The following is a 23129-nucleotide window of genomic DNA, read 5'->3' as shown; positions in this document are numbered from 1 at the left end:
TTGAAAATAATGTTGAAAATCTCTTTGGGGTCCTGGAAGCTCTAAATAAGTCTACGGTCAGTGAAAGCCTCAAACAATATCCTAGTTCATCCTAAAAAATCATTTGCAGTTCAGCTATGAAAAAAATGTCCTTTTAATAGTTCATCAAAAGAAGAAAAAAGAGGCACAAGGCTTTAAAATCTGCCAGCTGCTCTTCAGAGCAGTAGATGCAAGCTTAGTACCAAAAATAAGGTTCGCCGAAGCACTACATCTCACATGTAAAATAATACAACAAGTGTACTGTAGAAGCCATCACACAAAAAGATAGCAGAATTATCAAAAGTCTACATCGGAGTCCCTTGATAGCTGTTTTGGATCTTGGAGCTGTTTAAACTTAGTTGGCATGGAAATGTAGCTTTTTTTCTTCTCTTCCCTTTTACTTGGACAATTTAATCGTCCTGGAAAATATGGAAAACACTAAAAAATAATTTCTTTCATGTGAGGGTTTGTGGTCTTCAAATCCGTCAACTTTAAACTGTTTCCTAACTCATTCATCATTTGTTTTTATATGAGTGTAGTTAAACAGGTCTAAATCATTTCACTGTTAAACAGCCAGATGATATTGTCACATCCTTCGAGTAGCGGCGTTTGTCCCCCAGGTGAAGTTAAAGCAACTGTGCATTGTTCAAATAACTGTGTGGTCAGTGTCAAATTAACAGCAGCGGTTTATTCAGTGCTTGTTTTTGTAGTTATTGTGAGAAAAAGACTGAAGGATCGTGAATCTTCTTTTATTATTTCCTGGAATATCGAGGACATGAGCATTGGGTTTACAGAGGAAAAACTGCGTTCCTTTAAAAAATACCACAGCTTTTTAAGACGGAATGCTCAGACATGCTAGTAGGAATAAGAGTGAAAATGCTAAGGTGTATAAATAATGCCCTTTCTTAAATCTTTTTCTAATTGATATATGCAGTACTGTGCAAAAGTCTTGATCCACCCATCATTTCTATAGATTTTGCTAGCAAATTTAGAAAAATTTAAGTTAAGCTTTCTAAGGGAAAAACAGAGTATGTACAATTCTGAAAATCAATATTTGGTTGACAACCTTCATCCTTCAATAGACCCTGAACTCTCTTAGGCAAACTTTCTTGTAATTTCTGTAAATAGTCTTCAGGAATAGTTCTCCAGGCTTTTTGAAGGACCTTCAAAGCTCTTCTTTAGATGTTGGCTGCCTTTTGTTCCATTTCCTGTCAAGATGATCCCACACTGTTCTAATATTGTTGAGGTCTAGGCTCTGAGGAGGTCAATCTATAACTGTGTTTTTCTATCTGGGTATGGTTTTAATAAACTGGGAGTGTGATTGGGATAATTGAATCTATTTGCAGTGAGTCCTCCAAGTGAAAGGATGAGCCATCATTGCTCAAAAAAATACAGCTAACTTATTGAAAGTGTTTTACCCTAATCATGCTCATGGTCCAAGACCAGGAAAATCAAATTATTATTATTCTAGTCTGACCCCACTATAGCATCAGTATCCTTTCCACTTGCCCATTCAGCAAGGTTAATCTTTGAGCAGCAATGAGCCTCTACCTTCAAGAACATAGTTCATGGCATCGTTTTCAGCACCATCCTTTCATTACTTCCACAGTTAGCACCAGGATGCCAGTTTCCGTTTCTTCTATCTTACTTGATTACTCTGTTCCAACTTCTAGGACCAGGTTGCCAAATCTTTCTCCATCCCCACAGTTGACCATTCTCCTGGGTTGCGTTTAGCCTCGATAAAACATAGCAACGAGATGTTATCGTATACAAGTACTGCCTCAAATGGGATTACTGTGGTCTGTAGCGTACTCTGTCATTTAATACAGCAAGGTGTATTACTGCTGACTGGGTACACTTGTGACAATCATTCCTCATAGTTCAATCAAGAAACTATAGGAAACTGATGCAAATGAAATTGCTCATAAGTGCCCTTGGCTCATCTTTGGCACCAGGATGCCAGTTGATGTCCCATCATTTCAAGTCTCTTTGGGGCTGCGTTCAAAGAATCTGCATTCTCTGCACCAGCTGGTCTTGTTCCTTTTCTTGCAATAACAAATACATATATGCAGGGAAAACAGATAGATCAAGCATTCCATCTATTAATGACAAGCCAGTGTTGCGCTATGTTTTTGTCCAGCAGGGTTTACTTGCACGCTGTGTTAAGTTAAACATCCAGTGCTTGTCAAACCCATTAAACACTCTTTACTCTCTAAACCATTCCTGTCAGAAACCACTGACGACATTTACAAATTAAAAATCTTCTGTACCTCTCTCTGGCACATCAGTCTCACTATATGGCTTTTAAGTGTTGGCAAACTTCAGTCACTGATTAATTAACAGTTCAACCTGCTTCTTCATCAACTTTCTTAGTATAAGTTGCCAGATCTAAATACTACTTATTGCATTTTCATCATCTGGCTACATTTTAGCTCCCCGTACTGGTTGCTATGTCCTTGAACTGCTGAGGGCCAATTCTCCCTTCTACTGATGCCAGCTCTATAAAGTCTGGTAGTGGATCCACATCGATAATAACAAAAAGTGACAACATCCTCCAAGTTCCTCATGCCATGGTAGGCACCATCTAATTCTTACTCCGTGAAACTCAGCAGCATCAGTCTGATAGTCCTCCTTTCAAAACGTTCTTCTTACCCTTTCCTGCCCCAATTTGCTCCCTGTTCTGGCACTTGATACTAGCCCTGTGCATCATCTTTCTTGACCAGTCATTCATTGCCACTCTCTCGCTGCATCGTTTACACCCTTGCTTATCAGCATAATTACCCATGACAGCTCCTCTAAATCATAAATGTGCCTTCGGTGACCCTGCTTGTGAGTTTAAATGGTATCTTCTTTTAGGAACTTGACATTTAAGATGTCCTCCAACACAAATTAACTCTACACAGATGCCACTCCTTTCACTGGTATTGGGGGTTTTGCAGGAAATGGTAAATGGCCCGTATTTATATAGCGCTTTACTAGTCCCTAAGGACCCCAAAGCGCTTTACATATCTAGTCATCCACCCATTCACACACACATTCACACACTGGTGATGGCAAGCTACATTGTAGCCACAGCCACCCTGGGGTGCACTGACAGAGACGAGGCTGCGGGACACTGGTGCCACCGGGCCCTCCGACCACCACCAGTAGGCAACGGGTGAAGTGTCTTGCCCAAGGACACAACAACCGAGACTGTCCAAGCTGGGGCTCGAACCGGCAACCTTCCGATTACAAGGTGAACTCCCAACTCTTGAGCCACGATCAACTCCATAGAAGAACCAGTAAGAATTTAAAGAATCGGTCAATATCACTAAACTCTTTCTTGTCAGTTCTTAGCTGCTTTTAAAATGGTAAATGGTAAATGGCCTGTATTTGTATAGCGCTTTTCTAGTCCCTAAGAACCCCAAAGCGCTTTACACAACCAGTCATCCACCCATTCACACACACATTCACACACTGGTGATGGCAAGCTACATTGTAGCCACAGCTGCCCTGGGGCGCACTGACAGAGGCGAGGCTGCCGGACACTGGCGCCACCGGGCCCTCTGACCACCACCAGTAGGCAACGGGTGAAGTGTCTTGCCCAAGGACACAACGACCGAGACTGACCAAGCCGGGGCTCGAACCGGCAACCTTCCGATTACAAGGCGAACTCCCAACTCTTGAGCCACGATCGCCCAAAATCTGTTCTGTAGTAACTGCAGCTCTGCTTTGAAGGCAAAATCAAATCAAATCAAATCAATTTATTTATATAGCACTTTTCACAGGATAAAAACCACAAAGTGCTTCACAGTAATATAAAACAGAAATACATAAAATACATTAATAATAAAACACAGCACAAATCTAATTAAAAGCCAATCTAAATAAATGAGTCTTAAGTTGCTTTTTAAAAGAAAAAAAATAAATACAATCAAGGCAACGTAATGATGGAGGGAGAGCATTCCACATTGGATTTATCAATTTGCATAAAGCAAATTGATAAATCCATTTTCATTCATGCAGACTACCTAGCCTTGGTAGAAATATCTATGTGAAGAAGAAACTGCCATCTTTGCTTTTATCTAATGGACCTAAATTGTCAAACTTTCAACAGCTGTCCTGAATTTTCATTGTTGCTACTTCATCTCCTATGCCCATCTTTTCCTGTGCATTAAAATAGCAAATGTTACAGTAAAAGTTGTCTTATTGGCATCAATATCATATAAATTAGACACCATTTCAGCCGTGTCTACTCATCACAAGCCTTCAGCATCAAATGCATCTTTATCACTGTCCATCATTAACTTCTCATCTCCTCTCCCGCAGCATCAAACTTTATTCAAAATATGCTCGCAATCATCCATCATGTATGCATCAATTATGCTCCTGGAGGTGGGGGTCTCCTTTGGGAGCTGCCAGTCCTCACCTTTGTGTGGTCTTACTTCTCTCTTCTTTGTATTGTGGGTTGGAGTTATTTAGAATTATTGTATCATATACCAGTCACATGTACTTTTTAGATTTCACTTTTTCAGTAATGCAATGCTCTTTTCAGCCATCTGGGCAAAAAAGAAAATTTAATCATGTGTTTGTGTGGGAGTGCTGCAGCAGTGACTCACATTTGCAGCCTTCTTTCGAAGTAAGGTACTGCTAACCACTTGTGAATGGTCAGCAGACACTAAATATATATAACCATTACTGACCAAACTGATGTAAATATTACACTAATATTGAAACAGTTACTTGTTTGCCCATTCATCAATCTCTGAATGCTGGCTGCACAGACAGTGGCAGAACACGGTTAGTCTCATTAATTCAAGGGGTATAAAACATCTTTTTAGAAAGACTGTGCACATTCCGGTGTCTAAGCAAGGGGTAAGTCTGTGCTTGTGTTTGTGTGTTCTTCTCGCATGTGTACTTCTGTGTTGACTTACGCAGATCCAGACGCATGTCACCTAAGTTTAGAAATGCTGGTCTCATCAGTTGTGGTTCTGGCTCTGGACTGCAGTTTTGGATGGGTTTCCTGCTGGCACTCCCAGTAGTGCTTTAATGGGTTTGCCCAGGGTCGATGCCTTGTTTGCTGATTACCAAAAGTGATGGTGCCATGTTTGTCTGGAACTTTGCAAAGCTGCTATGGGCTTTGAGGCACACAGTATCGTGAACTATCTGTGCACCAGAACAGGCTTAGTGAAAGAGATTTGTGGCATTTCCTGAATAATAATTATAAAAAATAAACGTAAGACCTTTAAAAAACAAGGAGAAAAATTCTTTACCATCCATTTGTCTGCCATCGAAGTCATGATTCCTACTACTGTCTGGCCAAAGATAAGAGTGTGTACCTTACCGCACTTACTGATTATTTAGGCTTATAATAAGTTGATTGTGATATAAAGGCAAACTGAACCCAGGGCAGCAGTCAAATCTTTCTGTGGTTCCCCCTTCGTTTCCCCTGATGAGCCCTGTGAGGACACCACCAGAGCTGTGGGGAGGAGGTAGTAGGGGCTCAGAGGGTTGCAGGTATGCCTGGAATCTCAGACCGTCCTCTACTTTCTTTCTGGTGAATGAAAGTGAGGTCTGGCCAGACGGACCAAAGGGGTGGGGCTGAAAAACACACAAACACAGCAAACGTGCTAAATGCATTCAGTGCCTGCATGTTAACCTGGGCGCGGGGGTGGGAACATCAGGGGAAAATGTTTTTTAAAATGTACGTTTATATGCATAATTCAGGTAAAGTAATAAATGCTGTAGAGTGGCTTAATAAATTCCACAGTGCTAATGAAACTCTTACATTTTTTTACTTATCTAGCAGGAGAGATCCACAGAAGGGGAAGCAGAGTGAGTGGAAATGTACTGAGTTTATAGAAAAGAGGGCGGTGAAGCCCAAATCTGATTGGGGCCTCAGATTAACCACATGAACAAGTATACATATTACTGTTGCTATCCAAACAGTAAGTCTATGACATAACAGGTGCCTGTATGTAGTTTTTTAAGTGCAGGTCATTCAAACTGTTACTTAACCGATCGGTTCATTTGACAGAGAGCATTTTAAATAAAGACCGAAACTGTAACGACAGGGAACATGACCGTTATAAGTAAGATTTGAGCATCGGCCCCAGTTTTACAGACGTGTTGAGAGTATTAAGAAACTGTTTACGCCAATTACAGTAATCTTTATTCTGCGACAATGACAATACTTTACGTCTTAAAGTGAAACCCAACTTACCAAGATTTACTTTTCACTTGTATTTTAAGATTTACTCTTGACGTCATGGATCATGGGAAACGGAAAGAAGGAAAAGCATTAAAGCAGCTTTAACAAACACAAACACTGGAGTTCCAAACTTTTCTTAGCCTTACCTGATGGATGTGAGGAAAGAGCCTCTGCACCTTTTTGCAGGTCATGTATTTTAAAAAAAAGGCTTGAAAGAAATGTCATGTAATCGACCTTTCTTTGCCTTGCATTTAGTTTGCTGCTGCTGCTGGTAACCTCTGAAATAACTATGCTTGGTCTCTCCTGGCGCTTGTTGATGGACACACAAACTCATCACTGAGAGCGTTTTGGCTCATTGACATCTAGCCGCTGCTTTAAATGTAACCTGGAAGCCAAGATTAAAAAAGAAACTTTCCAACTTGTTAAGGATTTGCCTGCAGCGACATTTTGTTAATGTGCCCATTATTCCCTTGTAATGCATAATTCACCTCCCCTGTCCTTCTGCTGTGCAGTAGTGAAGAATTTTAAATGTGCCAAGTTGGTGTCCTCTTCTCCTGCTGCAGATTTATAGATTTTCGTTTTCTTCTGCAAAGACTGTGTTTTCCTTTTGAAGGGTTTTGTGTGTACTCGTTGCGATAATGATCTAACAGCAGGCACCTCTCCTGGTAGAGTCATGCTCTGTGTATTGCCACTGGATGAAAAAAGGTGGACATGGACCAATGCAGAACACAAAGAAGCCCTTTCAGCCACTCTTTTTTAAAATAAATGAATGAAACCTGGCATGGAATGTAAAAAAAAAAAAACCCCAACCCAACGACAACAAAAAAACACATAAACAAAAACAGACTGATTTATTGAGATTATATTGCTGAAGTTCTCTTGCTCTTTTTCTGCACCCCTATAAAAGGTAGATCTCAACAATCCAGATTCCCCTAGATATGGAAGATGTGGATTTAAGGTGCTAAAGTCACGTCTTACAGATCCTCATTACCCAAGCACACCATGCTGTTGAATTTGCAGCAATGTAGAACTGCAGATTGTAGACAGAAATGACTATGGCTCTCTGTAGCAACAATATTGTTATTCAGAGGTGACAGTGACAGCATCTGATAAGTGTGGAGTATGGAAGGCATTACAAGAAGAACCAATTATATCTAAGTCTATTATATCCAACGCAATGGACAGTCCACAAGAGAGGTGAAGACGAGTGCAGGCAAGGTGGAGTGGGTGGTGTCAGGATTGTGATTTGTAACAGAAGAATAGCGGCAGGAGTGAAAGAGAAGGTTTACAAGCTGTAATGTATGGTTTGAAGATGGCAGCACTGGCGAATAGACATTAGGCCGTGCTGGAGGTAACAATTGAAAATGTTGAGTTAGAAACGCGTATGTTAGAGGGACAGCTCAGGCTGAGCGGTTTAGAGACAAAGAGAGACAAAGGTTGAGATGGTTTGGGCAGAGGGGGGGAAATTGGGTAGAGTGGAATTGCAAGGAAGGAGGAAAGGAGGATAATCACAGAGAAGATTCACGGATAGTAAAGTTGGATGTGCAGAGGGTTGGTGTGAAAGAAAAGGATGCTAGGGATAGGGTGAGATGACAGATGATTCGCTGTGTCGACAATAAAGGGACAAGCTGAAAGACGAATACAACAAAAAGAAGCAATTGTATCACAGCAGTTATGAGGGCAACCATACAAGTCCCATCCTGAAACCCTATGATGAGCAATTCAGCCATTTGGGTGATTGAAGCAGATATGACAAGCTAGAAGTGGATATCACTCAGAAGTAGTGGGATATAATACGTTTTTCAAAACAAGATAGGTTCTTACAAAAGGACACCGTTCTTTATCTGACCTTTTTTCCCCCAACCACAGCAGTCGCCGCTGATAGCCAGTAGAAAATAATACAGATTTTAAGGTGCTTCAATACTGCTTTCAGGAATTGTTAAGTATCAGAAGCTCTGTCAGTCTTTTATATATAGTTAGGATGGAGGAGTTGGGATCACTATGTTTTGTTCCCTTGTTCTCAAATCGCCTGCATTGTTCTGCCATTGAGCTTGTTTCGTGCTGGACATGGTCATGCTTGTTCCCATTATAACCTTGCCTTGAGACCATCTCTGCCCGTCTTCTGCAGTTAATTTTGTGGGTTAGCCTCGCCTCTCAGTACAGTCCTCAGCCTCTATCTCTCTGTCGAAACATAAAACTGATGGGTAAAGTCACACGCAGACACACAAACACATCTTTTGACTTAAACTTCACATGAATATGACTTCAAGCTGTGCGGTTTGTTTCCTGGCTTTGCAGTGCCGATTTCTGCTCACTGGTCAAAAGGGCTTTGGTATAGAGAAATAGGATGAACTTTATTGCAGTTTTATCACTGGTAAAATGAAAAGAAAAAGTTCCTGAAAACAATGTGTCATGTAATTAACAGTGACTCTGGTGCAGGAGAAAAGGTCTCCGTAATTTGAGAGACGAAATGAAAGAAAATTAAAGTAAGACGAGACAAATGGGTAACAGAAGCTACTCGGACTTGAGGTACATTCATTTTTGGACTCAAAGTACCAGTGTTTTTTAACTTCCCCTGTGGCCATACTGAAAGACTGGCCCTATAATCTCTTTTACACTTATCTTCTGTCTTTAAAGGCACAGCTAAATTAACTTGCCAAAGTTAAACTACACAACAGAGACTGCAATAAAGAAAGGCAAATGAGTAAGGGGAAAATATATTCACAACTTGCATACAAATAGACAAATGCAGCTTAGTATATTTCAAACTGGAAAAGAGCGCTGCACTCTCATATCTTAAAGTAAAAGCCACCGAAAGTACTTAAATGTCGCTACAAGCTAGCCAATACTTTGAGTCATTGTTCTGTGTTTTTATTATTTTTAAATTAGGCATACTGCATCATTTACTGATGCAGAGACATAACTTGAATTAAACTAACTTTTTACATGTGTGACTTTGATAACTGGATCTTACATAGTGAATTACTCCAATATGGAACCTTTTATGTGAGGAATGACTAAGAACTTGGATCCAGTTGCTTAGTATTTATGCTATTCTGCACTCTGTAGTTGTACTTTGCCTGCCTCTCCATGCAGACCTGGAAGCGCAGTGGGAATATTTTTATTTCATTTTCTTAATTGATTTATTAGTTCATTCTGCAGAGGGTGAAGAAACTTTGAATAACAGCTTTAGAAGTGTTGGCAAAATCTTGGCTAAAGATCCAAGATGTTGGGGTGATGAACATTGTGAGATGAACAAAACAGTGATATTACATTCTGATTCTTTATTGTGAATCCAGGCCGCCCCATAGCTATTTACATAATGACTTGTTTATTTTATGAGAGGTTATTTGAGGTCAAATATTTAACTAACTCAGATGGGAATTTTTGATTTCTCTTTAAAAAAAAACAAAAATTAAAGATGCTGTTTTGTCTAAATTGTCCGTATCCATAACAGATGTTTGATTTTATGCATATTCATTTTTGTAAAAAGACACATCAAATGAGTATCTTTTTTTTCCCCAGGTGGATCTAATGAAAAATATCAGCAGTATTCCTCAGCCATTCCTTTATACCAGACATGTTCACTTCCTCAACTTTACAAGGTAATGTCTACAAAAGTATTTCATGAGTGTTGGCTAAAATGTGGGGTTGTTTTTTTTTTTGTTTGGGTTTCTTTTTTTGGTTCTTACTGAGTGCTTTTTATTTATCTGTGTCAGGTTCAAGATAGAGCAGCCTGTGTATATCAACATAATCCGGGATCCCATCAATCGCTTCCTCTCCAACTATTTCTTCCGTCGCTTTGGTGATTGGAGGGGCGAGCAGAACCACCTAATCCGAACTCCAGGGATGAAAGATGACGAGAGATACCTGGTGAGAAGCTTTTCTGCAGAGATACATTTTATTTTTGAAAAGCCTTAAGTGCACATGGACTTACTTGCTTAAAGTTCTCGTAGATATGCGTCTTATGGTTTGGGCTTTTGGGCTTTCATTTTTTTCTCTCCTTGTTGTAAATGAAACAACAAGAAACCAAGCTGGTGAATAAATGTATTGCTTTTCTTATAAACAAAGAGGTTTGAACTAACCACAGCCTCGGAGACTAACAAAGAAGAATCATTACCAGAGCGGCAAAAACTGCGGTTCTTCAAAGCTGTTTGCTACTTGAGGCTGGCTGCAAAAGAGTTCCCATAAACTCCAATGTCAAAATGGTCAACTTTACAGGAGAAACATGTTTACGGCATAGTACAAAAAATAGTTTCGGCTTCTTGTGCTACGCTTCAGTTCACTAGAAGGCACCACATCCTCAATTTTGATTTGATGGTGATTCTTAACAGAAAATGACAAGTGGCATAAGGATAGACCGAAGTTTGTGGAAGGCCTCAGTGAGGAGTGGTGGCTGCTCCCAGGCCTGGCAAATCCCCAAATACTAATGAGAGGCGTGAGAGCTGAAAAAGTGGGGAAGGGTGGGGCACAAAATCGTGAACTAACTTATAGTGTAGGAAGGTTTATATAGTCGTCGAACCAGAGGGGGAGTGTATGAGGTGTGATCCCGAACCTGAAATTCAGATAAATAATCTAAAAGACAGTTGTTGAAGAGGTCATTCCTATCTGTTCAATTCAGTTCAGCCCCAACAATCAGATAACCCCCTATGAGCAAGCACTTGGCGACAGCGGGAAGGAAAACCTCCCCTTTAACAGGAAGCAACTAGTTTGGGGGGTATTTGATCTGAACCTTTATTGTGGTTTAAGTCTCTTAGAATGGTTTTAATGCAGTTTTTTTTCACAAAGGGCGATGGCTTGAGTAGGTCAATGGTAATAAACATGCTGCCTAAGTAGTCTGTGCTCAAGTTGTTTTTTTAAAAGATCTTATTAATATGGTAGACCTTTATCACAAACTGGGCCACACGGCCATGACTAAAAAAGGGAGATGCACACAAATGCCAATTAAAAGACTGTTTTTTTCATTTATAACAAACAAGGAAAGAACTTCATGCTGTGTTTAGTCAGTATGATAAGAAGTGTAAATAAGTGCATTGGCAAAGAAATGGTGTATGCAGTGTCGGTTAGTGCAAAAACCCCAGAGTCTACCTGCTGTCAGTCACAAACGGTAAGTTACTCAAAACATTTGAGTAACATCCCCAACAATTATTTGTTCACCGATTTAATAACCCCAGTAAAACTCGCTCCTCCAGCAAAACTTACCAAACCCAGCCAAGTATTTTGCAAGTCTATCTTACTTGTTGCTCATGTTGCATTTGCTCAACTGTCCTTTGTTTAACAACCTCCAGCTTGTCCTTTTCCATTTCCATCTTTTACCTCTGAATCTCCAGCTTTGCTTTTCCTTTTCATATGTCATTTGCAACAAAGTGAGTCATTTACATAATTTCCTTAGGGGTTAATAAATTATTCTGACTCTGATGATTCTGATTCTGCTGTTCAAAAGCCAGGTTTCCTGGTGTAACCGCACGTGACAGTATTGATGTGTGATCAGCTCTCATTTGCACAGCCACTAACTCTCCTATTTCAGTCAGCTGCAAGTTACTCTCAGAGTTTGTGTTTTCTTTATGACAGTTATCACCAAGACCAGTCAAATCAAGTTCAAAATTGTCTGTAAATATCAGAAGGTGAACTGTTGTACAACAATCCAGAAAACCGTCTAATGGTGATGCAACAAATTCCTCCCTGCCATGATTCAGTCTAAGACCCAGGAAGAGAGGGAAAAAAAACAAAGCCAGCAAACAGCATTGCCCCAGGTCGGTTAGTACATGAAAGATACAACATGTCCCTGAACCAAAGCGGAAAAGCCTCCTTCTGCTTACCTACTTTATGAACCCTAGTCTTTATTGAAATTAGAGGTGAGCCATTTAAACAGCAGCAAGCTGGTGACTCACCTGACACAACCAAAACAAAAAAACTACAACTAGCACAAATGGGCCACGTTGCTATGCCTACAATTCACCTACTATACTAGAGAACCATGCAATCACTGCTAATAGCTCACACCTGCCCAGGTGTCCACACACACACACACACACAGCAGCTGTAGGATCAAAAGCTTACCAGACAGACACATTTCAAATTAACCAACCAAACAAGTTCAAACAACTTAGTTCTGACTCACAATATATAATCCTGGACACAAGTTGCAGCAAACATAATGCATATTGCATGCTTCACACAAAACATAATGTAATGGCAACAACCCAAACAACAAAACAAAACAGCCACAAACAAATGCATTTAAATAGATAAGCTCATACTTGTCACAAACAAGTGGGGAAGATGCACACAAATGCCAATGAAAAGACTATTTTAAATTGAAAAAAAAAACAAGGAAAGAAATCGTCTGTGGCGTGTGCAGTCAGGGTGAAAAAATGGCATATGGAACATTTAGTGCAAAACCCAAAAAACAAACAAAATCCAAAAGATTATTTCAGATAGGAGAGCCTCCACCCTGCAACTTTGATGGCTTTTAGAAACCATTGCCACACTGGGCCCAGGTGTTGACAGTGGTATTGATGGGAAATGGGACACAACAGCTCTCCAATGCCAGCAGATAACACCTACACCAACCACAAACAGGCCAACAGGAAGGCAGCGTGGAGTGGGTCATCACACTTAACTCACAGATACTAACCAAACTGGCTAAGGTTAGCTAAAAACTCACCACAATGAGGTCTATGTGGTCATAATTATAGCCCACAAACCACTTTGCAAAAATCTGATGTTCACATGTTTAAATTCAAAAACCAAATCAGAGAAGCTCTCAACAATGAGAAAACACACTCGTAACAGCAGGTGACGCTGTGACTTTTTCAAGGGGAAGACATCTGGTCGCCATGGTGTTCTGATCCCACAATATCCAGTGCCCACAAACTTTAACAGTATTATTTAATGAGTTTAATGAGAAACAAATACTGAACCTTTTTCCTCTGTCTGCTTTTAATGCTGGTCCCAGTGCCCAAACCCATTTGCTCTCATATTGACATTTTCTAAATCAGTGACAGAGATGCTTGTGATTTGAAATATGAATGCATTAGAAGTGTTTGACAAGCTAACACACTTAGTTGCTATGCGTGAATCACTGGTTTGCCGGTAACAGTGCATTAAATTTGAATAACTTTGGATGCAGGCCCACTAGTTTCACAATGTGATGCTGAGTAGAGACATGAACTGAAATGTTGCATAATGAAGTCTTATTCTGGTGTTTCCATGATGTAGACTTTAATTACAGAGGCATGTATATTGAGGAATGTTTATACATGCTCTACATATAAGTAGTAATGATACTATACACTGCACTGTAATTAGCCTGTAGGATCTCTTTAAAAAATGTTAAGAAGAGATGATCCTCCTGACATTAATATTCTGCTTTAGCCATTTTCCTCTGTATTTCTGTTTGTTGCTGTCTCGAGACAAATTTTAACTTCCTAAATTCAAAAATATAAGCAATATATTAAAACCACACTCTCCTCTCTTTGAAGATGTCCCACATGTGGTGTCGCTCGAGGGTGGATGGCAAATTGTAAACCCATGGCAGTCTGGCGCTAACCCAATATATAAATCTGATTAAGATTCGAATTAAAGACTCGATTTACCACATCAGAAACTTGATATCCTACATCTGCCTCACAGAGTTGTTTATCCCTGTAGCACCATACTGAAGTCACTGCATACCATTTTTTTTTAACTCTACCTACCATTTGGAAGCATACTGTAATTTTCAAGCTACTATTTTTTGATCTTTGTGTTCACTCCATTCCCTTATATACTTTTTAAGCAGATGACAGTTAAAAGTTAAAAGTGAGACGAAGCTTCTGATCGGAGGTCGGAAATCCCCGCTGAAGTGAGACGCCCAAGCCTCATATGAAATTTAGGGGGAATCCAACGAAAACGGAAAACGGTGTGTCAAAACAAAAGTGAGGTCAAAACAAAATCGGATTAATATTTGTTCAAGATTAGGCACAAACTCTTCTCATTCTTTCCTCCCACAGTAAGTGCTATGAGAGACCTAAAGGGTTCAGGAGGCTGTTCTGAGAAGCTAACAAGAGGAGCGAATGTCATTCTGGCTTGAGTCTGACTCGCTGTAATTAAGTATTGCACTGTTTGCCCTGGAGTTTTGGACCATGTGAGTTGAGTTATTAAAGTATGCAGACCACAGGGGCCCCTTGCTACAGTTAAAGGAGAGGGGAAGGCTGTGTTGTCATCGACTAGCCTACCTGTGTGTGCATTTAGCTTTAGATACACTTATGAGGAGAAAGTATTCCAGAAATGGTAAAGAAAAGTTGTTGTTTTTAGATTATTTTAACTCTGGTGCTTAATCATTTAATTGAGTATAGTTTAGGTATGCTGTGTTGTACTTAAATCACTAGAGTGTCTTATAAGGTTTGAAGTAACTGATCAAAAGCTCTGAAAATATCAGGAATTAATATGTTGATGGGGATCCACAGGTTTTGTCTTACTGCACTGGCATAAAGTGTCTCGTGGCAGCATCTCATAAATCAAAACTTTTTCAGGCTCAGTTTTCCTTTCATTTCCTACTTTGCTTTTTATGTTACATTGCTGCTCCTGGTGTTATTTTTGTACTGTCTTTATTAGCAACAGCAGCAACCTAGTTCTAGTATCTAATCAGTAAAACCAAAAAAACAGTTGTTGCAAAAACATGCCTTCCATCTGCACGGTGTACACGGCTGCTGAAAACAGGACACACTGCAGAATATGCACAGAAATGCATTATATGTAAAAACATACATTTGGGGCTTCATGTATTATAAATATATATATATAAGAAATTAATAAACATGAAAAACAAAGAATATCAAATCAGTGAAAGGCATCATATTCACACGACCATTTCCTTTTGGAAAAAGAGGAGGAGGACTGCATTGATTCTTGGCAAACGAGTCACCTCTATAGGGAGATTAAGTAGGTCTTTCATGGTTAAAGTTTCATTGACAGTATTGGGAAGATGAATGTCCACACTATAAGTACAAATTCAAGTATGTACGGAAAGAGTACCCGTAATGTTAAGAATCAACCCTCAGACTGGGCATGGCTGTATCCTCCACCTGGTATGCCTCAGCCCTGCTTGCCCTGTGTTGGTTTTGTATGTGAGGTGTTGATGAAAGAGCGCTGTCAGTTGCTAGCCGGGGCCGAGGGAGCCTGATGCACGTGTTACTGAGACATTCCTGTGGTCGGCTTGGATTTTCCGTCAGTGCCCACACCCCCTTTTACATACACACATGCTACTTTATACAAAGGCATGCACTGGTCAGTTGAACATAGCACGCACACACTTAATCACACTCAGACACACATGATATTTACCACATGCGCAGTTATTTTGTGAACCATTATGCGAATTTAAGTTGCTTTAAAATGCCAACTTGGAATGATGTGGTTGGATAATTTATATTGTATTGAGCTGAGTGTTTGATTGTTTCGTGTTTGTGTGTGTGCATATTTTTTTATGAATTAAAACAAAATACAGATGCATCCGCTGACAGTACTAAATCAACCTCTGTCTTGCCGCAAAGTACAAAGTGCATGTGTGGCAGCCTACATATGAATACGCTTGCAAACACTTATGAAAAATGAGTGTCTGTCCTCACTGAACCTAAAGGGCCCAGCTTTTTCTCAAGACTTGGAAATACTGGTTCAATCAGATGAGATTCCCACAGTAATTTGAAATAATCCAACATTTAAAATGACAAGTAGCCTTATTAAATAAATACACAAATTATATTAGAGGGTTTACTGGCACCAGTCTTGCCTTAGCCTGCCTTGACTACAATAACAGACAGGTGGTGTGTCACACTGTTGGCCTAAGGCACAACGAACACATGAGGTTCACTCATTACAGCTTTTTCTTTTTTATAATGAATTTCTGTGGTTTGTGTAACATAACTATAATCAGTGTTTTGATATTGAAGAAAAGCATGAGTGCAAAGCATAGGTCCTGACTCTTTTAATAATTAAAACCTAATTTGTCTTGCTGCCTTAAATTGCTTTAAGGACACACTGCAAACTATGCCGAGATATGTCAAACTTAGTCAACTTTGGCATTTTTATAGATTTGACTAAAGACATGGGAACAGATTCTGTTTTCTTGTGACAGACTGCACGTAAAAAGTGCCTAAAGGTAAAGTTTTAAATAGTTTCTTTGCTATTTTGTCTGTTTTATGTAGACACAACGCTGGTTCATCCCTTGAGTTAGATGCCGTTTCCTGCTTGAATGATTCATAGGTCAGTGTTGAGTGGATTACCAACATTAATTATTAAATTCAGTCAGGAAGCCTCAAGACAATTTTGTAAAATTACCAGAAAAATAAATGGAATGGTTAAGCCAAAATAGGCCTAAAACTTAAAGAATATTAAAATTACAGTTATTACCTCTAATCTTTACTAGAAATGCTGATGTACCTGTTTAAAAGGCACCCACTTGCTTATGTGTTCAAAAGATTAACTCAAAAAGCAAAAGCGTCTTTCCACTGCCTCCAGATAGTAAATACAAACAAAAAGTTCTTTTATTGTTTTCTCAAATTTGAATGCAAAACATCCCATGGGAAAGGTTAACATCATCAATTACCCCTGATTTAATTTATGTCTACATTCCATTCAGTGAAATGGGAGACCATTGTACAGATTAGTGCCTATTTTGCTACAGTTTCTGTGAATGCTCTGTTGGCATAATCCACAGTGAGAAAAGGAACAATGAGCTTGAGTGTGCACACAGGAACTCTCTTTGAAATACTAATAAGGTTTTCTAAAGAGAGTGCGTATTGTCTGTGCGCGCATGTGTGTGTGTGTGTACGTGTGTGCGTTGTTGTATACAAGCTGTGGCTGGATTCCCAGAAATCGCCTAAATGTTGACGCATAAGGGTCTCTGTCAGCGAATGTGCCACTTCCTGTCTGTTTTTGTTGGTTTTAGTGTATATGGCTTTTGCATCAAAGAACATACTCATAATTGATGAAACTGGATCTACTCACATCACCATTCTTTAAATAGAATGGCGCTTCATAAACCTGTCGTTAGTACCTGGGGATCTGCCCAGTCCGCGAGCTGCCTTCCAGTCCTCACTGAGGCCTTCGCCAAAACCGCCGTCTAGATCTCCATTCCTGGATCTAGCTTTATTCCACCTACTGTTTTCCTTCAAGAAACAATGTTTTGAAGATGTGGTCCGTGCTAGTGAAATGAAAAATGAAAGAAAAACTTGGCAAACTTTACGCAAGTCTGCGCAAGACTCGCACACTAACAATAGTACAGTGCTGAACTTTTCTTTTTTCCCTGAAGGTTCCTCTGGGGTATTGTTGTGGTTCCCTTTGAAGGGTTTTCCAGTCTTTTGCTTCACTGATCACCAATAAGTCCTGTTCCCAGTGCACAGCTGAGAGGAGTCACTCATAAAGTTCAAACACACCCTGCAGCCACTCTGTGAATCAGAGGCACAATTGTACCACAGTTTTCAGCCGCAAGAAAAATCTAACTAATCAAGTGAATAATTTATTTCATTCCAGCGCATGCTGCACAAGGCTTCGTCTTGTGATTGCAGCTTAGATAGATGCTAAAGTGATATCACTATTACAAATATCAAGTCCATGATATTGTAGTTGAGTCTTTTCTCCGTTTGGAGCCTTTAAGTCATTTCACTTGCAAGTATTTCAGACTTTGTGTAACATCTACTGCAATCCTGCCTCTCCTACAGAGGATCCAGGATCTTTCTTGCATTTGTTTTAACAGGCTTTTGGATTCAGTTTTTATTTATGTAGTCTGAGAACAAAGGTTGTACAACCTTAGAAAAAGATGTTTGAGACTGTATGAAAAACCCCGAGCAGACCTGATGGCAACATTTTTCAATGAGGTGTTCTCGTAAGGCTTTTATATCATGCCAGAAAATACAACTGGAAATAAATAAAGAAGTCGAGGCTAATAGAAACATTAGCAATGAGTGTGCAAATGTCTCCAAGACACATAAACACTTAAGCATATAAACATGCTCTTCTACACATGGTTTATGCCTTTTTCTATGTTTACACTCCAGTCAGCATCTCTGTTTCAAGCTTCCTATTGCACTCAGATGATTTCTTATGCCACACCTGCAGCAGCAGGAGCAGCAGCATGAGGCTCTCTGACTTGTGTCCTGTCGGACTTGGCCATTTTTGTGATGATCCATGTTAGGCTTAGACTATTTTTGCCAAATTGCTGTTTAAGTTAGTCATTACAGCACCATTATGGTATAAATCTAAACAACAACCTATGACGAAATGTTCAAAATTTGCCTCATGCATGTAGTCTGGTGCTACTGTAGGTGACATATTTGAGCGCAAGTCTTGTGCACACATGTGCCTGCTGCTGTGTGTGGATGTGGATGTGAGCCATGCTTCGTGGAGTGTTTTGTTGCTCAGGACTTGTTGCTATCCCTGAGGCTTACGTCACCTGACATGGATTTGACTGCTGTTTCCGTGGCACTCAGTCGCTGGCCAGCTTCACTCCTGTCTTTTTTCCATTCATTACTAAATAGCTTTTCAGATAAGTGGTTTTTCAAGTTTCACAACTCTGGTCTCATTATCTTAATCGTGACATCTTTAAGTAAGTTAAACACGGATTCATTTGAAATTACTTTGCCTTCCTATGGTGGTATCATAGCCTCTGAGATCAACTGAAATGAGAGGGAAGAGCTTATCTTTGTGCACAAGATGTGGTTTGACAAAGCACTTTGGCTTGTGGGGTAGTGACAGGCAAGCAGTCCAGGTTCACGGCAGTGCAAGTGAATAGCTTCCTCTAGTGGTAAAAAGAAATAATTGCAATTCTGATTGAGATCAAATTCACTGCAAGTAGAATAAAAGAAATTTAAAAAGCATAAATTATTAGTAAAGCAAAACTATAAAGACTCATATGTGCTTGTCTGCTTTCAGGACATCAATGTTTGCATCCTAGAGAATTACCCTGAGTGCTCCAACCCAAGGGTTTTCTACATCATCCCCTACTTCTGTGGACAGCATCCTCAGTGCAGGTATTTATGAGATTTTGTCAAGTTGCTTTACAAAAGCTTGGTGATATTTCTTTCCAAGTAATGCTACTCTAGTGCAAACTTTCTCTTGGTCTTATTTTCCTTCTGTCTCACACAGAGAGCCAGGAGTATGGGCTTTGGAGAGGGCCAAACAGAATGTGCTGGAGAACTACCTCCTTGTGGGGATATTGGAGGAGCTGGAGGACGTTCTGCTCCTGCTAGAGAGGCTCTTACCTCATTACTTTACTGGAGTACTCAACATCTACAAGAGCCCTGGTAGCTGCACCTTGTGATATAGAATGTTTTATGTTGACAGAGTATTGAGTGAATGTTTTCCTATACAAGACAATAAGAAAGTCTTTAGCATGGTAACGTGATCAACGTAATTAGAATGTGAATAGTTTTGCGGGTATTTTGTCACAAATTTGCATAGCCTGGTAGTGACCGTTAAAATGCTCTAACTTCCACACAGGACAGAGTTAGTTCTCATGATTTGATTTATGCATACCTTTTTTTTTTAAATGAAGTTTTGATCACAAGATACAGTTTATCTGTTTATTTTGAGTATCATAAAAATGTGCTATTACATGATTTGGGGTGATCTTTATTACGAAAAATATTCAGTGACTTCATACAAAAGGTAGCAACACCTTTTGTATGAAGAAGAGTAATGTGATTTATCAAAAATATCACCTTTATAAGAGCTGCAATAAGAGTTAGGTAGCAGAGGTACCAGATACAGACAAACAAACTGGTGATGGCTAACCAACGGGGCATAGTAGTGGTGGACAAGCAGAGCAAGAAGGCCATAGTGACAGATATAGCTAGGAAGAAATACCAAGAGCTGCATGTTATTTTTGTCCAGCTTAGCAAACCGCTTGTCATGATGACTTAGTAGCAAGATATCTAAATAGATGAGGTGATATATGAATCATTCACATTAAACAGCAATCACTTGCTACTTAACTGGAAAAATAAGTGGCTTAAGATGATGATATATGATATAGTTATTAAGTAATTTCCCGTCTAAATAAATGTGCTTGAAACTTTTTTAAAACATTTTGATTTTAGTCTTTGCTGAACTTTTTTTGTCTCTCCATCATTTTGTTGCAGATTATAGGAAAATGGGAAACATGACGGGGACTGTGCGTAAACAAACCCCCACTTTAGAGGCCCTGCAGGTGCTGTATCACCGCATGCGCTATGAGTACGAGTTTTACAACTTTGTCCGTGACCAGTTCCACCTCACGAAGAAAAAAATCGGCCTGAAGTCTGTTTCCAAACCCCCCGCCTATTCAAATGATTTCCTGCGGCAACTGGCCCTTCGAACCCCAGAGCCTCTGGATGAAGACGAGGAACTGGAAACGGATCTGGAGGATGCAAATAGCTGGCTGGTTCATCCCTAAGGGATGCTCGATGAACATTAGACGCAGCCACGTAACGGCTGCTTAGCTAGGACTGGCTAAAGAAAACTGTACCCTGAGGACAAAGGGGAGGAGTTTCAATCTTTCAGCGTCACCCAGAGAAGTGAGGTGCAACTCCCAACCTGACAGGCTCAGCACTGAAGACTGTAGAGTTGAGAAACTGGATGGACAAAATGCTCTATTTATAAATTGACCAAGGGCAATGGGAAATAATATTCAACTCAATCTGCTTGACTCAAGTTTTCCTTTTTAGAATTTGGGCTTGTTTTTGGGTTCGTGTAAAAACCGTACTGTCGCTGTCATCTCCAGGTAGAGATTAGTGCAAGATCTGGACAGCTAACTGTGATTGGAAATGTGCTAAATGTTATCGCCAGGTTGTTTACTATAGGAGAGGAATTAAAGGCATTTCTCAAGACAGATTGTCAAAGGAGCTTGCAAAGAAAAGCGTCTGGACTTCAAGTTGCTTGAAGACGTTTCACCTCTCATCCGAGAAGCTTCTTCAGTTCTAAGGTCAAATGGTGGGGAGTTCCAGATTTAAACCTAGTGGGAGTATCCCCCCACAGAGGGACAAAAGGATCCCCTGATGATGCTCTAATCGCCTGAGCCAAGGTGTGAAACTAGGTGTGGGTCCCAATCAGCCAGGGTATCGGGTGAGCTCTTTGGGAAACCTGGCCCCACCTTATCATGCGAATTCCTGAGGTCAGATGGCCCAGGATGTGAGTGGGCGTTAAGCCGTCTGGGGAGGGAACTCAAAACTGGATTATAGATGGCAGACAGTTGGTGTCGTAAACCACCGCCTCTGTTCAAAGATGGTCGCTCACAGTGGACATAGATGGCTTCTTTCACTCCTCTTTCAAACCATCTGTCCTCTCTGTCCAAAATGTGAACATTGGCATCCTCGAAAGAGTGACCTTTGTCCTTTAGATGCAGATGGACAGCTGAGTCTTGTCCTGTGGAGGTGGCTCTTCTATGTTGTGCCATACGCTTGTGAAGTGGCTGTTTGGTCTCTCCAATGTAGAGGTCTGGGCATCCTCGCTGCACTGTACAGCATACACCACATTGTTAAGTCTGTATTTTGGAGTTTTGTCTTTCGGGTGAACCATTTGACCTTAGAACTGAAGAAGCTTCTCGGATGAGAGGTGAAACGTCTTCAAGCAACTTAAAGAAGTCCAGACGCTTTTCTTTGCAAGCTCCTTGGACTACAATGACCTGGATGACTGAGAACCTTCACAGACTCAAGACAGATTACTACTTTATGAGATGTTTAATGTCCTGAAAGCTGGATGTTGTTGTGAATTTTAAAAAGTGCCATAAGCCTTTTAGGTATATTAGTCTTCCAGGACTGTTGTCAGACCTTATTGAGGGTTCTGGGATTTGTGTGACAGAAAGTTCTGTGCACAGCTGGCAGAGTTGTGACATAGTCAGTTCATTTGTTTTAGTATTGGTTTATAACATTTTGTGTAATTTGTTAAATACTATTAGGTGTAAATGAGGGTTAAACTGCGAGCACTCAAGTATGAATTCAGAGAATTCCAAAAGTGTGCATGAATGATTGAGTTTGACCAAACAAGCTGTGTATTTTAGCAAAGATTTATTATTTGGGACAGGCTATATGTTGATACTGTAGAGTTAAAAGCCTTTATGAAGCCTAATTTGTATTCCAAAGTTTAAAAGATTGAGCTTGCCAAATAGCAGTTTTTTTTGCAAAACTGTATGAATACACTGCACTTTGTGTTAGGTGACATTTCCTTAACATCTGCAGCAAAATGAGGGATTTGGTCACAACTGAATGCTGATTTGCCTGTCATTTCAACTCAGATTATTTGCTGTTTAAGGGTTTTCTGTATATTAATGTTATCATCAAAGTGTGTGAAGTGTTACCAAGCCCAGTTAATACTTATTTCTAATTATCCAGCAGCTCCACAGTGCTTTTTCATCACAGATGTTTAAAAAAAAAGACAATTAACCATAAGCTATTACGTGACTAGACATTTCACTCTACCATCTTAATCTCTGTTCTGTGTATCTTCATCATTATGTTCCGTGTTTTGTTTTTTGCTAGTTTTATTTATTGTTTTCTATTCATTTGCATTCCATATAAAATTCTCAGGAAGATAAAAAAAACAATGTTTAACGCTCACATTTTTGTTGTTGTTTATGCTGGTGGCTATAAAACAATTTTCGGCATTTAAGGGTGTCTAGAATGAACAATGGACAATGAATGAACAACTAACAAAGACCGTCAATAAATGTCCTCTTACTATTGCAGCTATTGCCCCTGTTTTACTTAAAAATGGTTTTGATACAGAAAAAAAACGTACTTTTTACAGACTTATTATGGTGACCCCATTCGGAGAATTGCTAACTATATGTATATATATAATATGTATGCATTTTTTGCAAGAACCTTTTAAGAGAGGGCATTCACTCACTGACCACTTTAAAAAAAAAAGGGGGGGGGGCCTTAAAGACAGAAAGGTAATTTAGGGG

The 23129-nt window shown here is 39.8% G+C and overlaps 1 protein-coding gene across 1 annotated transcript in view; it reads left to right on the top strand.

Annotated features, from left to right (window-relative positions):
• The window catches only part of usta (uronyl 2-sulfotransferase a), a 58166-nt gene extending 35254 nt beyond the window's left edge, over positions 1–22912 (top strand). Inside the window, exons 4-8 of the mRNA XM_006797050.3 lie at positions 9734–9813; positions 9928–10081; positions 19121–19218; positions 19334–19491; positions 20329–22912. Of these exons, the coding sequence (XP_006797113.1) occupies positions 9734–9813; positions 9928–10081; positions 19121–19218; positions 19334–19491; positions 20329–20621 (783 nt within the window). The 3' untranslated portion in view covers positions 20622–22912. The remainder of the gene's footprint in view (positions 1–9733; positions 9814–9927; positions 10082–19120; positions 19219–19333; positions 19492–20328) is intronic.
• Positions 22913–23129: the final 217 nt, after the last annotated feature.

Source organism: Neolamprologus brichardi, chromosome 15 (assembly GCF_056152115.1).
Source record: "Neolamprologus brichardi isolate AB-2024 chromosome 15, ASM5615211v1, whole genome shotgun sequence".
In the NCBI taxonomy this organism is placed as follows: Eukaryota; Metazoa; Chordata; class Actinopteri; order Cichliformes; family Cichlidae; genus Neolamprologus; species Neolamprologus brichardi.
This window is presented reverse-complemented; position numbering and strand designations above follow the sequence as displayed.